At 40.8% G+C, this 17,843-nt stretch overlaps 1 protein-coding gene across 3 annotated transcripts in view; it reads left to right on the top strand.

Annotated features, from left to right (window-relative positions):
* The window catches only part of SPIRE1 (spire type actin nucleation factor 1), a 173,269-nt gene extending 155,426 nt beyond the window's left edge, over positions 1-17,843 (top strand). For 2 of the 3 annotated variants that reach the window (XM_037892887.2, XM_037892889.2), the window contains 6 exons: positions 1,979-2,121; positions 8,575-8,712; positions 11,444-11,514; positions 12,009-12,036; positions 12,129-12,265; positions 13,212-17,843. In XM_037892887.2, the coding sequence (XP_037748815.1) occupies positions 1,979-2,121; positions 8,575-8,712; positions 11,444-11,514; positions 12,009-12,036; positions 12,129-12,265; positions 13,212-13,470 (776 nt within the window). In that variant the 3' untranslated portion in view covers positions 13,471-17,843. Of the gene's footprint in view, positions 1-1,978; positions 2,122-4,836; positions 5,011-8,574; positions 8,713-11,443; positions 11,515-12,008; positions 12,037-12,128; positions 12,266-13,211 lie in introns of all 3 variants that reach the window. The other variant, XM_043539901.1, reaches the window with a different exon arrangement.

The raw sequence follows: 17,843 nt of genomic DNA, 5'->3' as shown, positions 1-17,843 counted from the left end.
ACTTTCCCTCTTTTATATTTTCTTCCAGCTTGCTGGAAAGATCTCTGCTGTGACGTGGGGATCAGTCCCCATTGCATGCGTGCTCTCTCTGAGAAGTCTCTGGGATAGTGGATTCTTTCCCGGATAAATGTTGATGAGCCACTGGCTGGTCCTTTGTTGTAATTGAAAGCTTGGCTGTGAGCATCTGCCAACCTCACAACATACCTTGGTAACACACACAGCAAAACTTCATACCTTTACATACAATGATAGCACATACAATCCAACAGGATATTAATGTTGAACAGATCAAGATTTTTCTCACAAGGCATACGTTCTACAAAATATATTATAATCATATCATAGTGATGAATATGGGAGTTGCAGGGTGCTACTTTGAGATACAGAGTGTCACAGGGAGGTAGATTAACTAGATGACAGGAGCGCCACTCTCGTTGTAGTGAGGGTCTACACTGAACCGCTACAGCAGCGCAGCTGCTGTAGCATTTAGAGTGTAAACAAGCTCTTATATTCCTTTTAATTTTAAAGAGGATATTAGTCGAACTAAAAAAGAATCTACATTTCCTTTTTATGATTATAAAGTGAAAAAAAATTGCTTTGTAAAGTCGATTTTTTGCAAATAATGAGAAAAAGAATGAAAAGTGAATGTGCATTTTAAAGTTTTATTTGGTATTGTCAAAATAGACTTTATCTGAAGATGATACATTTATAAGACTAAAGAACAAATTCTGTTCTCCACCTGGTCTTAATGTAGACTTCAGCTGAGTCATTCTGGCTTTACGCTGGCATAACTAAGAGTAGGATTTGGCCTTGCCTTTCCATATTACAGGAAAAGAGGAGACAGATAGAAGCTCCCCAATCAGTGTGTGCATACTGTGCAGTTCCTTTAGGAATAAGATACAGTTAGTTTAGTCATTGCAAAGGCATAAACTGTCTTTAACCATTTCAACTGTACAGCAGTATATGCTGCAGTTGCTGTTCTTTATCAAGTAGTTGATTTAGATCTTTGAAATATCGTTAGAGCGTTAACATTATTCTGATGAACAATGAAACCTGTCATCATCAACCACTCAAGGGGTCTGACAAAAATTGGTTGCTTAACATGGATGATCTTCTAATACTGTTGAATCAGACTTTTTCTCAGCACACGTGGGTGGCCCCTTAAAGGATCACTGTCAACTCACAGTTTGCTGTAAATGTAGATTCTGTACATAATAAAATAATATGTAACTTAAGACAAATAGAAATGGGTCCTGGAACTTTTTATAAAATTCCACTGAGACTAGTTGGTTGTAAGTACATTAAAAATCCCTAGTGTTTCCAATAAACAGAGTGCTGCCAATGCATCAAGTAAAACAACTGAAAAAACAGAAATATTTTTCTTGCTGTCATCTCTTTCAATTATGGTTATCTTAGATGTTACTCTGTAACAATATTTAGTTAAAACAGATTGACATTAGTATGATTTTTAATTTGACAGTGTCTCTAAATATTTTCATGTTTCTAAAACGTATAGATTTCTCTGAAATCATTTCTGTATGATTGTTAGCATTTTTTTCATACACTCTCTCTATGAAAACAGTGGCAAAGTAGGTTGAGTGCATCCTTCAGTGCCCTTTGATTTTAAAATTTATATTCAACAAGGGCAGAATTTCTGTGAGTGAATACCAGCAAATTGCGCCTTCAGAAACCTGAATTATGCACAAAGATTGGCATTTGCACGTTAGTGTAATTGCATGCCCACAAGTGTTTTTTTTTATAGGGGTGAAACTGTAGGTGCCTTTGCATTTTTGTGGGGACACACACTTCATTGCGCGGTTTTGAAAATATGGCCCATTTAAAGACTATATGAAGATATTCTATCTTGTGTTACTTTGGAAATTAACAATAGATTTTCTGCCAAAACTGTGCCTGTTCCCAGTGTTAGTCCAATGACCATGCAATTACACTGTTTAACTTCTGCTGGTTGAATCTTTAGTGCCCCCAAAGTTTTTGCCAATATCATCCACGCCACAGCCAGAGAGGCGGCAACCACCGCAGAGACGACACTCCATTGAAAAGGAAACGCCGACTAACGTGAGACAGTTCCTACCACCTTCAAAACAGAGCTCCAAGTCACTTGTAAGTATCATGAGCATTGGCTATAGTGTGAGGAGGTCAATAACTCCACAGTGGTGATAAGACGGAAGCTTTCTAAGAGTTTAAACAACATTAAAACTTAGCTACATTGTGATTAGAGCTGGATGTAAAGCAAAATCCCAAATTCAAACCAGTCCTGAATTTTTGGGGGAGTTTGGATCAAGATTCAATTTTCTGCCTCTCTGATGTTGTATTGAACCAAAACCCCAGGTTCAGATGTCCCAGAACTTTGAGGAAGTATGGGATCCTGATCTGAACTTGGTGACTCAGACCCATCTCTAGTTTTTATTTCAGCCTGTCTCAGAAAATAATATAGCTTTTAAATAACAGATTTGGAGTTGCCTCCTTTCAAATGGAAAAGCAGCTAATCTATTTTCTCTTTATTATTGGGGTATTTTAATTCACTACTGAAGGAATGGATGGCTTTCTCTTCCTCCCTTGTAAAGAGCTAGTTTGGTTAAAGTCCTAATGTGAGAGAAAAATCTTCAGAGTCCAACTGTTGGTGTGACCACATTGCATTGTTGAGGTCACTGAGGCATAAACTGTTTTGCTCCTTGAAAAGAAAGTACAGTACATTTGATCAATTAGCTTTAATTGAGAACTATTTTCCAACAGAGCCTAAGTGGCAAAGGGGACGGAATGTTGGCTCTTTTGTGTTGGCATGGTGTACTTTGCAACTTAATGTGAGAGACCTGGATTCAATTCCTGGTCTCTTGTTTTCCTTAGCAGCAGGGGCTCAAAGTGCCCCTTTGAGGTATCTGTGTGTAGAGAGATTGATAGGAGCATTCAGTGGAAGGAGGACTCACCAGTCCTCCACTTGACAGAGTGGCACTGATGGGCTTTGAAGTCCTATTTATTTTTCTTTGGCCAAAGAGATGGTGGCTGTGGGGCAAGTCCTTCAGAATGATGAGGTTGAAGTGTAATAACACCATAGTCTTCAGGGATACGGAGGATATTTTCCGCACTTCTCCACAAGGGAAAAAATTGACTTTGTATCACATGCTTCTAACTTGAATACAGCTTCTGGTCCTGCGTGAATGGCATTCAGTAATCTTCACTCATTTTTCAAGGAACAGTAATGAATCCTGCAGAGTATAGCACAACTAGAATTTTTTCTCCAAGAGTTTGTTTGGAGTGTAACTTTTGGAACCTCTAACACTGAAGAGGAGAGTTCATGGATGAGGGCATGATCAATGTAAAAAGAATTTCATTACCATAATGTGCAGCAGTTGTTATATGTGGGACCACAAGATTTATTTTCGCATAGGTATTCACAGAATATACGCAAGGAATACGCAAAGGAAAAAAGCTCTGTGTATCATTTTGAGGGGTTTGCTGTTTTACACTTTCAGTATTTCTAAACAAATTACGTTGTGATATTGATCCAGCCAATTTACTGATATCGATCCAGCGCAAAACTTGGAGAACCATGTGACTTAAAAACGCTTAAATATGAGGTCATTGTTTTAAGTAGCTTGATTAAGTTTTTCACATGATTTATTTCAAATGATCGTAACTGTTTCTTTCCTTCTGTATAAGCTATTCATTGGTATTTGGCAACTGTCAAGTGGTGTGTGGAGGGGTGGAGGTGGGGGTGTGTAATAGAACCAATAGAGAGAAATTCTAATCAGCCTACCAAAATGAAACAACAACAAAAATAAGCAGCAGAAACTTCAAGCAAAAGCAGCAAGGAAACATCTATGGCAATCCTGCAGGGTCACATAAATGAGTGTTTCAGATCATGTGGGGACAGTTTATTTACTCTAAAGAACTCTCTGTCATCCCTCACCCAACTTGTTCAACATGCTTTTGTGTATGAAGTGAAAAGGAAGAAAACTGATGTTGAAATGATCTTTTAATGCAGTCTGTTTTATGTGCCGCTGTTAAATATATTTGTTAATCTTTGAAATAGTGCCCTCTGGAGGTGGGTAAATGATAAATCATTTGATCTTTTTGTTTTAATTCAATGCAAGGTTTTCAGTATTAGTCTAACAGTAACCTAACCAGCTCCTGCACCCTAACACGGAATTGTTCACCACTCATACAAACTGGCATCTCTTATTTTCTATACCAGACACTGCATTTGTGATCCTGCAGTTCCTTGAGTGGAAGCCTCTAGATAACTGCAAAAAATGCTTTACTTTTTATTTGACTATACGCTTCTTCATCCTTTCCTCCAGGATTGATGGAGTTTCTAATTCTTATCTGCTCCAGTGACAGAAATTTCCCTTCAAGGTGAAAGAGCTTGTCGTTAAATAGCCATCAGTGCCAATGAAAAAAGGCCATTGCTACAGTTTCTTAGTAGGATTAGCAGGCAACTGGTCTGTCTTGCATACGAACTAGGATTTTGTGAACAGGCATCTCAGCATACCAAGGGAATCAGAGCTAAAGTAAGAGGAGTGGGGCGAAACAAACTTGGAAAAATTCCAAACAGCCCTTTTTCATGTCAGCATATCAATGGTAAATGAGACGTCACAGAAACTGCAGCTCGGGAGTTGACTATTTTTCCAGGGTTGGCCTTGTGGTGTACCTCCAAAAGTCACCCAACTTGGTACCTAATCAGTAAGATACAGTCAGTGTACTGAGGTGTATATGTGAAAGCCTTCATGACTTTTCTTATTTTCATGATCCAGAATCCCTGCTAACAATTTCATTCATGTTCAGCGTTCCCTATTCTGCTTCCTCTCTATTGTTCAGGTTCCTAGGATAACCAGTTTTTTCCCAAGGACGACTTTCAGACCATTTTTTTCAACCATACAAACAGCTTCTCTGCTCAGCTCTCATCCCTTTGAAGCAGCCCTGGTTGGAGTGGCAAGGGCTATGTATTATCTGTGTGACAGAGCTTTTACCAGCAGGTGGAAACCCCCAAAGGTTTGCCTCTTTATGCTGGCTTTGGAGATTATCTTTACAAGCACATGCCTTCTAGGAGCACTTCCTAAGCTGTGGCAAGCATTAACAGCTTAGATTGGCACACTACTCCTGATTGAGATTGATTTCAGTGTTTGTAGAATACTTGTGTATGTTTAGATCCTTCAGTTACCTCAAGGGAAAAAAATCAGTTGTGAAAGGACAGCAAACTAAAAATGCAACATCATAAGATTATCAGTGGGACACGTTTTCCAAATCTTAAATATACAGCACATGACGATCCACCAGCCTTCACAAGCAAAACCACTGTGATCCTTGGACTGTGTTGAAAAGATTAAGCTGTTTGTTGCTTTAACAGGACATACAGTATCATGGAATAGAATGGCATTTCTAAGCAAAATATTACTTAAGACCCTAACAATGGTTTTAGTCTTTGATGCACTTAAGTATCAGAACTTCCAGCATGATCAGTAATTGGCTTGCACCAGGTTAGGTCAACCAATTGAGAAGAAAATGAGAACTCCCCCAAACCCATTTTTAGAACTGAACAGGAAACAAAAATTTTTAAGGTTCTCAAAGTTGGTCGGGGGGTTTCCTCCCATTTCTTGTCCCAACCAGAAAATATTGCAACACTATCTGCAGTCTAGAGATATCTAACTGAGTACTCCAGACTGAAGATGTCTAGTTAGGCATAGACTTTAGAGTGCCTAACATAATCTGAATTGCATAACTTTTGTATTTCACCCAGCACTTGCACATGCAGTACTTCCTTGCTGTGATGCTTTTGAATACATGGTAATGACTTGTAATGCAAAGTTTTACAACACATTGAGTATAATGAATACATTAATATGAAACATGTACTGTTTATACATAAGTAGTATGAGCTCTTAGGTGAGGATATATTGAAAATAATCTACAAAGTGCTTATTTCGTATTATGGATATGCAGACTACATGTTGTTCTTGATATAAATTCACCACAGTTACACTATAATAGCTCTGATTGAGCCCTTGTTATGCTGTGACTGCATAGTCAAAATGTTAAGCAAATTCTTTATAAGTTACTTTTCTGTACTTAAAAAGTTAATTATCTTTTAACATGGCTTATTTTTTTCCATTTAAAAATAACCACACTAAACTGTCTTTAATATTAATTGATGATTGGATTCAAATCCAGAAAAACAAGGAAATTCAGAAGCCAGGTTCTGTCCTTAACACACTCCATTGAGTGTAGGTATTGCAGAGGACTTAGGATATTACACACACTACCATATGCAGCCCCTATACATGGACAAGGATTATGGACAGGAGTTAAAGCTAAAACTCTAAAATGTTACTGTTTTTGTAAACTTTAGTCATTGGTTAGTGTAATTTTGATTAGCTTAATTTAAAGACTGAGCTAATGTTGAAATTAAAGATTTGGCGTGTACTTATTTTTATTCTGAGAAGGAAAGACATTTAAACATTCTTCAGAAATCAGTATATCCTTTAACTTTTCTTTAATGTTGCATTAAAGCTTTGTTGTCCTTATGTAACCGCTGGAATTAAAACATTAGCATTTAAACAAGTGAACATTTTCCATGTTCCCCCTTTTGCCTGCTGGCTAGTCACACAAATTGTAATGAAAATTAATTTTGATGGTTGCAAGAACAGATCCACATCATTCTTCTGCTACCTAGTAAACACCGGAAGTACTAGTTTTACAGGAACAAAGTTTTCTTGATAAAGTATCTTAAGAGATTAAAGAAACATATTAAAGAGGCTAAACTTTAAAAGTTGAAATGGGTATTTATCATGTCATCAAATATGCAACAAATTAGTGTTTAAATATTCATCATAATGAACATTTTGTTGTCTAAGGGAAGAATTAAATATGATACTTGATTATATTAAAGGAAAAATATCCCTCCTATAAGGAAATAGCTTTCTAAAAGACTGAAAACTGTGATTGATCAAAAGCATTCAGTAAATCTCACTTGCCACAAACACCATCCTAACATCCCATTCTGTAGAAAATAAGTTTCTCATTGGCATTGCCTGCCCCACATTCTGTCACCCATTATTCTTCCTCTCCGTCCCTCCCAAAGCATTGTTGATATCGAATAGTGCTGTCGTCATCATAAGGATCTAAAATACAATCCTGACAGCTAGCTGCTGGTTACGTGGAAGTTTGCTGCTAATGAAATGACATATTTTGTTTGTTCATGGAGTTTTACACCTCTCACAGCAAATCACATTTGGTTTTGATAGTTTGTTTTTTCCAGAAAACTAAGAGTCACCAGTAAGAACATACCCCAGAGGTTTGGCTTGTCTAAGAAAACCAAAATTTTAGCTTTTTGTGGATACCTTAGACAGAGTAAATTTTGTTTGTTCCTTTTCTAGGTAGATAAGACAACAGTTCTTTAAAATATAGTTTCTAAATGCTAATGTTTGCCAAGAGAGATCAAAATATTTTCTCTCTAATTGAAAGTCAGAACAGAATTTTAAGACTATCTATTTAAATTGAGCACTTTAGCACTAAACTGAATCATCACTCTGATTTATAAATTACATTTCCAAGCTGTCCGTAGAGTGCTGTCATCAGTGCCTTTGTGTGTACAAAGGAGATTTCCTGTATTTATTCAGAGAACGTTAAATTTCTGTGTCACTTCAGCACCGTAGCCCCTCTGGGCTAAGTGAACAGGTGCACTAAGCAAAAAGTGATGGGAATTCCCAGAGCAGTTCTGTCTTTCTGTTAGAACCATGCAATCAACCTCAGGGCTGGATTACAAATGGGAACGAGGCTTTTTATTCTGTGGTACCGAAGTTAGAGGCCATATGCTCAGGGTTGCTATTCTCTTAAACGCACTAGCACAGAGCGTATTTAAGTTTCACAGATGGGCAGTAGTTCCATCATAAGTAGCCTGGGTGTAATTCCCTGCTAGTAAGAACACAACAATGGATTAACTGTTTTGCTCAAACTTTATATTTTAAGATTATTTTAATAAAGTTTAAATTGACGTTGTCATCTTGGAGGGAAGGAAGACTGTTTGTATTACTGCATATAATACATTTTCTATGGTTTTGGTCTAGATTTTGTTCACGGGATCTAATTATAACCATGATTACCAATATGTGGTACCATTGAATAAAAATTCTTTTGGCGGGGGCTACTAACTGCTTTCTGGGCACCACAAAGTCTCTGAGAAGCTGCTTGTCTTTAAGCAACATACTATCAAAGGGAACCGTGCCAAGAAATATCTTTTACACCTATGTATCAAATCACCTTGTGTCCTTTCAAGTTATAAAATGGAATTGTAATTGGCTAAAACAAATATTCATAATAAATAAAATCAAATAAATGGAAACAGGTGTCAGATGATATAAGTGCTCATAATAAAAATTGCACAATATCAGTTTCTTAGTTGGTTTGAAACTCTTGTGATGCCCATGGATCAGCCAGTGCTATTCCGTTTTTGGGTTGTGAAATCTTTTCTTTGAAGTTACTAACTAGGTGGCTGGCTTTCTAGGCTGAAATCTTGAAAAGATGGTGGGTTACATAGTAATGTAGATTTTTGGTTTCCAGGAGGAGTTTTGTTACCCAGTGGAATGCCTGGCTCTGACAGTGGAGGAAGTCATGCATATTCGTCAGGTGCTAGTGAAAGCAGAGCTGGAAAAGTATCAGCAATATAAAGATGTCTACACTGCCCTCAAAAAAGGAAAGGTATGCTTGTTTCAGATCTACTGAGAGCTGTTAGGGAGGGAGGTGAATCACACAGATTCTAGTCAGTGAAAGAATACGAGTTGGAACCAGAATGCAGGTGCCAGATTTTCATTAGTAATTGACCAGTCTGACTTTCAATTTATATTGGAGAAACTAAACTTTCTCTACATGATGTAACAGAGGGGCCAGTTTCCTTGGTTTATATATGGAAATGTCAAAAATTTGTATTGGAATATCACATTTGTTTGACCCTCCATACAGACACAGTAGTGTTTACAGTAGTTGTTGTATGCTCGCTCTCTCTCGCTCTTTTTCTCTTTTTTTTTTTTTAGCTTAAATTTAATAAAACATCCTTCCCTCTAGACTAGGGTGGGCCAACTTTTTGGCCTGAGGGCCACATTGGGGTCGTGAAATGGTATGGAGGGCCAGGTAGGGAAGGCTGTGTCTCCACAAACAGCCTGGCCTCCGCCCCCTATCCACCCCTTCCCACTTCCCACCCCCGACTGCCCTCCTGAGAACCCCCAACCAGTCCAATCCCCCCTGCTCCTTGTCCCCTGACCGCCCCCCCCCCAGAACCCACCCCCTATCCAACCCCCCCTGCTCCCTGTCCTCGAACAGCCCCATCCCCATCCAACCTCCCCTGCTCCCTGTCCTCAAACTGCCCCGACCCCTATCCACACCCCCAACCCCTGACAGGCCCCCCCCAGTACCCCCGACCCATCCAACCCCCCCACTCCTTGTCCCCCGACTGCCCCCTCCCGGGACCCCCATCCCTAACTGCCCCCTCCCGGGACCCCCATCCCTAACTGCCCCCCCCCAGGACCCCGCTCCCTGTCGTGCCCCCTGAGACCCCATCTCCCCTACTCCCTGTCTCCTGACTGCCCCCCCAGGACATCCTGCCCCTTATTCAACCCCACCTCCCCCCCACCCCCTTCCTTTGCCGCTCAGAGTGGCAAGACAGGCTTATTTGAAAACCTAGGAGGTGGGCGGGCGCAAGTCGCGCTGCCCGCACAGTAGCGTGGCTGTAGGGGAAGGGGGCAGCGGGGGAGAGGCCGGGGGCTAGCCTCCCCAACCGGAGCTCAGGAACTCGGCAGGACAGTCCCGCAGGCCGGATGTGGCCCGCGGTCAGTAGTTTGCCCACCTCTGCCCTAGACACAGACACACACACATACACAGCCATGCTACTTCCTGTTTTTTTCTGGAGAGACCAGAGCTACAGGTAAAATAGGATATAATAAAAGTTTTACAATATAAAGTATCTTTTTTTTTTTAATTCCCATTTAAATCAATGGAAGCTGTCACAACCAAGTCCAGTTCCCTTATCTGAATGGACACCAGTCTGTTGTGAGTGGACCCAGCTGTTGACTCCCACATGCTTCTAAGTGCCTTGGGTCTGGATAGTGTCTGGTCACTGTTCCTACCTCTGGGTTTCTCAAGCATGTTCCCAAGTGCAGACCCCATGTCTGCTACCCTTCTTGGGAATTGGGACCTCATTTGGACCCTAGAACCAGTGACGCAGCCCTACCAAGTTCCAAATTGTTTACATATGTTCCACCTCTCTGTGGGTGCTTTGAGCTTCCTGATTTGCCCCTTCAGGGACAACATGGCAGGCAAGCAAGGAACACAGTCTTAGCAAAGGAATTTCTTAACCACAGACACTTTACTCTTAACAAAGCACAATGAGTGAGTTACAGATGTTTGAAAAAAAAAAATTCTGAATACAGCCCCCAGTCTGATCTCACCCCTCCTGCCGGTCCTGCCTTCTCTGTCCTTAGCCTGTTCTCCAGGCATGTAGAGGTGGACAGCTCCTTCACATAGGGTATTCCCACTTATATAACCGCTTTGGTAGGTCCTGTCCCTTCCCCGCATCCCACCCCCACCATGTCTCCGCTTCTGTGCAGATAATCTTTCTTCTTATGGTTGGGCTAGCAGTAAAGAGACAAACAGCACTGCTGGCTTTGGATTGCTCTGTGCCAACTTATCAGATATAGTCATTCAACTAGATCTGAAGCCCCCACTACAAAATGGGTGCGCTAATCCCCATTGGAGATTGCAATACAACATGAGGGTCGCACTCCAACATGAAGATTACAGTATAAAGTGGAGCTCTGGAAACAAAATCGTACCCACAAAACAAGACCAGGTTCACAACTTGACCCAGAGCCCCCAGTCTGTCACAGACGCTTTCCCTGTGTAAAGAGTGTGGAACCCAGGCCCTTATGTATGAAAGAGACAATGAGATATGTCAGCAAATTCTTCTCATTCATTTAGAATAAAATGAGTGAGGAATCTTTTTTTCCCCTTGCCTGGCTGAATTGTATATTCCGAGTTTTAAAGCAAGTGGGATGATTTTAAGGCTGCATTGTCCTCCAAAGGTAAGCAGGGTGCATTAATCTCACACTTTTATTTTTTTTTGAGCCTTAGGCATGACATTCGGAGGCTCATGTGTAACAAGCTAAAAGGAATTTAAAGCTTCTGGGAAATCATGCATTATGTGCCCCAGGGGGATTTAATATCAGCGCACCCATCTGCCAGTGTATTTTTCTTCCATAGATTACAGATCATGAAAAAAAAAATTACAGTGTCTCCTTTTCCTCCCCTGGGCTCCTGCACATTAAACAAATCTATCCCAACTGTGCGTCTTCACCGAAGGCCTAGTTAGAAGCATGCAATTTTATTTCCAGGACTGAACTGCTGACATTGCAGTCTCTTCTGTTTACAATTTCTTTAGCTCTGTTTCTGTTGTCGAACAAGGAGGTTTTCTTTCTTCACCTGGTCCTACACCTGTCAGTTCTGTAAGAGGTGAGTTTTTGCTCAGTGTGAAATGTCAGGATTCATACCCCATTGGTTTCTATTTTAATTCACAGTGTTGTTTGGTTTTGGTTTTGAAATGTATTTATGGTCAGAAAAATGACTGTAAAAATGGCTCTTCCTTATTCAACATATCTGCTCCCTTAAAGTATTCAGATTCAGAGCTGCTCAGCTTTTAGAATAAAACAGTAACAGTACTCCTCTGTTAGCCCAGCAGAGCCCATATGGGTACGAGGCAATTAGATTGTACAGAATCCTCATTACTGGGGGGTGACATGTGAACCCAAAAGAACAAAGAGAATTTCAGATTTCATTTGAGTTGGTAGTATTGGCAGTTGGGGGAAAAATGTTTACTTGTAAACTGAGCAAACTTTAAGGTGATAGTCAATAAGGCAATAAATATGGAACTCTATGCATCCCACACTGTCTTACTTAAGTAACATTTCTTTACACTGAATGATTCAGACTTTTACTTTCCTACACAGGCCTGTATGTTCACAGTGTTGCAAAAAGGTAAGTTCAGGAACCCACCATTTGTTCCTTTCAGAAAGGCTGTGTCTTTGGTAATGATACTTCACACTGTCATTCTCCTGCTCTTGTAACAGATGCGATTGCCATCAAAGCCATACTCCACCCTTCCTATCTTCTCTCTGGGACCTTCTGCTTTGCAGAGAGGAGACAGTTTTATGAGACCAGAAAAACCCTCCACCAGTCACCACCGGCCACTTAGGAGCATGTCCAGGTGAGAGACATTCCTAGTTCAGCTTCTGCTTCTGGTAGCAGCTCTTCATAAGATCTTCTCAGTCTCTTAGTTGCTAATGAGACATAATCTAGTAGGCTCTGTTTTTGTAGTTTGTTTTAATTTTTCAAAGTTTGTCATATCTTTTTAGAAACCCAAAGATAAATGTCTTTCCTTACCAATTTCAAGATTGAGATTTTTCCTTACATTTCTAGTGGAACAAAACCCATCCTGATTACTTTTCATTTACTACTTAATAAATATAAACTATATTTACTTACATAAGACTTGCTGACATGATATTTAAAATGTGCTGTGTCCCTTGTCTATACTATAGCTGACAATGATAGTAATATCAGTACAGCTGATAAATATTCTCATTTTTTTTTCTAGTGTAGATGGATCCTTAGAAGAAAAATCCGTATGTTCTTGGTAACTGAATAGGGAAATGCTCCCTTATTAAACAATAACTTACACGTCAAACTCTTTCTACTCTCTAGCCATATTCATTTTGGCTTTGGTGATAAATTATCTTTTGGTTTTACATTTTGAACACAGGCTGCTATTAAAGCTAATCCCAGAAATAACATTTGGATCAGGTCAGGATGTAGATCCACGGACCCCTCTCTCTGTGTGCAAGTCTGTCTGCCAGGGTGCCTACACGCAAATTAGCCAAATTAGGACATCCATGTAGTCATTCATAAAATTCTCTTTGCCAAATCATGCTTTACACTAGCCTTCACTGAATAACCATGTAATCTTATTGACGTGTCTTCCCATCTCCATCCTTTCCTTGCTGCTTTTTTGCACTCTCCTTAAGTCAGGGACAGCAAGACTTGGGACAGAAATAGCATATTCTTTCTCTTTGGAGGTGTTTTCATTCGTGTCCAAAACTGGGCTGAATGGTAAATAATGATAATGAGTAAGGAATGGTTCCTTTGTTTTTCAGGTTGTCCGCAAAGTCTAAGTCTGTGGATAAATCAAATGAAGATCTACAGTTTCCCAAAGAGTTAATGGAGGACTGGAGCACCATGGAGGTGTGCGTGGACTGCAAAAAGTTTATTTCAGAAATCATCAGCTCAAGCCGGCGCAGCCTCTCTCTGGCCAACAAACGAGCCAGGTTAAAAAGGAAAACACAATCATTCTGCATGGCATCACCAGGCAACTCTGAATACTGCCCTTCTGAGAGAACGATCAATGAGATCTGAGTCTTGTGCCTTTTTCTTTGCTTTTGTCTTCATGAGGTCAGCATCTGTGAGAAAGATCACTGAAACTGCCCTTCCCTTTGTTTTACTTAACGAGCTTGAATTTGCATTAGATCGCAGGGTTTGCTATTCTACGGTTTCCACAGACTCTACATTCCTATCTATAGATAATGATAAGTAATAGGTCAGCCAATAACTCGTTTGCACTGGAAGGAAACAATAGTTTGAAAATGTTCCGTGTGTGTGTGTGCGTGCGCGCATCGTGGAGATAGAAACCCTTTACTTGCATTCAGTTTTTCATCATTCCTTGAATTGTTTTCAGGACAGGAGCTGAATTGTATTCCTAAAGGAGAAGCAAATCTAACACAGGTGTCAATGTTAGCACAATTGTAAGCAGTAAGTCATATTGGCATTACCAACCTAATCGTGTTCATGTTCTAGTTTATATGGCACATGGAACCATGTTGTACACCAAAAATCTAGTGTGGGCTGTTGGTCTCATTGTCTCACAGCACAAAACCTAGAAGGTTTTGCTAGTGCTATCAACATTATCTTTCTTTCAACTGTTGTTACTGCTCTGAGATCATGGTTCAATGTGGAACTTTATAATGTCTGTGTTCTAGTGTAACATATCTCAGTAGGCTGTATGCCCAAATGGTGGGCCATTTACCCTGAGCTGCTGTACTTCTAAGCCCTGGTGTAATTAGAAGTGTCTCCTGTGCGGGTAAGAGTAGTTGATTCCTTATTTTGAATGTATTGTGATTATTATATTTGGTAGTCGTAGTTTTAGCAGTAGATAGAGCTGTACACTCGATGGGGAGGGTGGGAAATAAGAGGGGCTTCTAAGTTTAACTGAATTCCTGTAAAGTATGTAACATGGTTACCCAGAGAGGAAGTATGGGTAATATGTATATTTGTATTATAGTGGAACACACAAGCACTGCTATTATTAAAAGTTCAGGAGCATATCCATTATAAATCCCATTTTTCAGGGGTTTATAGTTTGGCTGTAAAATTTAGGATCCTGATGAAATTTGGGACAACTGTGTCTCAGATTAGGAGCACTTTGTTTTGCTTTTTAACAAACTTATGGAGAAAAAAGTCTACCTGTTAAAAGTTTCAATAATGTTACAATGTTAACAAACATCACATGCTTTTTGCTCTTTTTTATATTCAGATGTTTTGTTTTTAAAGCAGTTAAAACATAATTAGAGTTTAGTCCATAATATGGAGATAAGTTAACACAACCAAGTTACTAATACTTGAAAATCAACTACTGTGCGTACACAGTAACTTTTTCATAACATTTTTCATACCCAGATTGATATTTAATATCAATACAGTTCTGTATTATATAATATCATAGTAGGAAAGATTCAGATCTATTTATTAACATTTCTGTACTAGAGATGGATGAGAGATACCTCAGAACTGCTCCAAAGTAGCTGAGACAGGGTTTTTGTAATACAGTTAAGGTTGATCTGTTTTCAAACTCTGAATACATATTTACAAAATAGAATCTCTTGAACCAAATATTATGCATTTTAAAAAGTCACTGGGAGCCAAATCCTAGACTTGATGTCGGGGCTCTGGGTTGATGATGGGAGTATGGTTCCCACATTCCATTGAGCAACATTAGAGCCACTCTGCAACTGACAGGTTTCAGAGTAACAGCTGTGAGCTGTAACAGCTGCAACTGCTGCTGCACCATCCCTGCTGTGTGGGAGGGGAGTAGCCACCCACTGAGACCACCTTCACAGGCTTCCCAAATCCACGCAGTGGAGCTGCCCCAGTTTCACAGTATGCTGGGCTCCCTGCCCCCCAGACGTGCAGGATTTCCCCTTTCAAGGCATATTTGCAAGTTAAGTTGTCATAGCTCCAAAGCAGCTAGTCTGCTATTAGGTAAATGTGTGTTTGGGCTGTTCTGAAAAGCCTGTACAAAGGGCTTTTTCAACCCATCCTGGGACACATCCATCCTCATTTTCCTTTAATCGTATTTACATAGTTTGCGCACACAGCCAGTATCGGGTAATAATGTTAAGGGTTTGCCTGAACTGATGACCCCAGGAAGTTCAGAGTTATGTGTGAGTCCCCATTCTTAACCCTTTCCTTTCTGCAGAGGGCCATGCAGCTGTTACCCCCTCTGTCTGGGGACCTCAGGACGATGGGTCTTTCATATTAAAGCAGGGGTGAAAGTAACTTAAATGACTTAAGGGTACACTGGAGCCCTGAGCAAGGGGTGGGGCCTCAATTGGAAGAGGCGGGGCCTTCAGAGGCCTCAATTTAAAGGGCCCAGGGCTGTGGTAGAGGCGGCTGGGCCCTTTAAATTGCCAACGGAGCCCCAGGGCTCCCAGATGCCTCCGCTACCCCAGGGGTCCAGCAGCGGGGCTCTGGCGACAATTTAAAGGGCCTGGGGCTTCAGCTGCTGCCGGGAGCCCCAGACCCTTTAAATTGCCACCGGGGGAAGCCGGTTTGGTACAGCGCACCGGCTCTTGCTGGTACTCTGTACTGGCTTACTTTCACCTCTGTATTCAAGGAATTACAATATCTTGATGAGTTAAGGACCTATGATAGTGGGGTAGCACAGTGCAATTCATGTGAAATGGGTAATGAAAGATCCCCCGTTAGTCATATGATAGCCCCTCGGTCATGGTAGCACTTTTTTTTGCCACTTGTGTTTCTGTGCCAAAATCAATCCCTGCAGCCCAGCTACCCACCCATCCCTTGTTCCCTTGCTGTATTGCCTAGTATTCACACCAGATGACCAGTTCCCAGGGAAGCACATGGGGCTTTTATTTTAAACCCCCATTATTCTGTGTTTAATTTTTCTTGGGAAACATCCCCCTCTACATCCCTTACATCTATTCACTGCTCCTCTTCATGGCCCCTTGCAGGAGCTGGAAACGCATTCCTTGATGTCTCTGAGGCTCTCAGGGGTGCAGAGTATCCAGCAAGTTTTTCTTTCTATTGGGAGGGGTTTGTGATAGAAGCCATAGCCTCATAATGCCTCACATCCAGTATATGAGCAGTGAAATCAGACTCCAGCCCTGCAGATCCTGGGCCATCCATGAAGGCCTACTCCTTTGTGCATCATCCCTGCTCCCTGCAGCATGGGTTCCTTGGTGAGGTCTTCTCTCCCATATCAGTGCGTCCTCATAGGTGCTGTAGAGGAGAGCTGATGCTGCTTCTAGCATCATTACTAACTTTGTGGTGTTTGTAATACTGCAACACCTAGCAGACCTAGTCACATGCCATGACCCTGTTGTGCTAGGCACTGTACAAACACAGAACAAAAAATGGTCCTGTGAACTAGTGAATGGCCGTCAACTTAAGAGTCCATTAGTGTGTGAGGGCAGCAGGGTGCAAAGGCTGGCTGCTTCCAGTTCTACCCCTGTCCGCCTGACTCAGCCACTCCAGGGCAGTGTGATGGTAGCACACAGAGACTCCCACAAGCACCTGGAGAGGGGAATCCTGCCCTAGAGCTGCCAGTCTCCGGGGGGGGTTTCCACGCTGGTTGCTTCCATCTATATTAGGGAAAATAGGCCCTTGTACAATGTGCTGGCCTTTACTTTGGCAGCGGAAACAAAGTCAGAAATGCAATTCTCTTTCTCAAGCAAAGGCGGAAGAAGCACCGTCCACTCTTTGCCTGGATCAGTCTGGAGTGGACTATTTTGAGCTTTCCACCTCACCGTTCATGCTAGTGTCCGAAACCCATTCCAAGTGTCAAGGACCAGTCCACTTTACCTGCGTACCTTATCAAGCTGCCCACAATGTCCTATTTATGGCTTAAATTTCATATCTGTGTCAGAATAGAAAAACAAAAGTTTGTAAATGTCTGTAATATATTTATTAATATTTAGAAAGCTGCCATGCATTGAGCAATGGGAATTGACTTTCCCATGAAGATTTAAAAAGAAAGTGAGTCTTATTTATATGTATATTGATTATATTATTAGATTTAAAGTTGAGCCTCTCTCCATAGACATTGTAAAATGAATTTCTGTTGAAAAGACTGTGGGACTAGCACAGTGAGCTCATTTCAATGAGTTTTTAAAATCTTTTTTTTCCCTTCTGTGTTTAATAAAACTAGGACTTGTATAAGTACATCAGAGACCCAAAGGGGGTTTAAAAAAATGTCATTGACAATGCAATGGTCTTGTATTTTATACATGAAAACAGTTCTTGAGAATTCAAAGCCAGCTCAGCCTTGCTAACAGTTGCAATGAAGGTAGCAAACAGGCCTTTGTGGCAGCTCTTATGTGTATAAAACAAATTCTTTCAACGTTCATGGTGACAATATTGCTTATGGGGTTTTTTCATTAAGTCCTTTATTGAAGAAAAAAAACCTGGGGACAATAAAATGTCTTTGGAGCATA

Source organism: Chelonia mydas, chromosome 2, assembly GCF_015237465.2.
Source record: "Chelonia mydas isolate rCheMyd1 chromosome 2, rCheMyd1.pri.v2, whole genome shotgun sequence".
NCBI classification, from domain to species: domain Eukaryota; kingdom Metazoa; phylum Chordata; order Testudines; family Cheloniidae; genus Chelonia; species Chelonia mydas.
The sequence above is the reverse complement of the archived record's forward strand: the minus strand, read 5'-3'. Positions and strand labels throughout refer to the sequence as shown.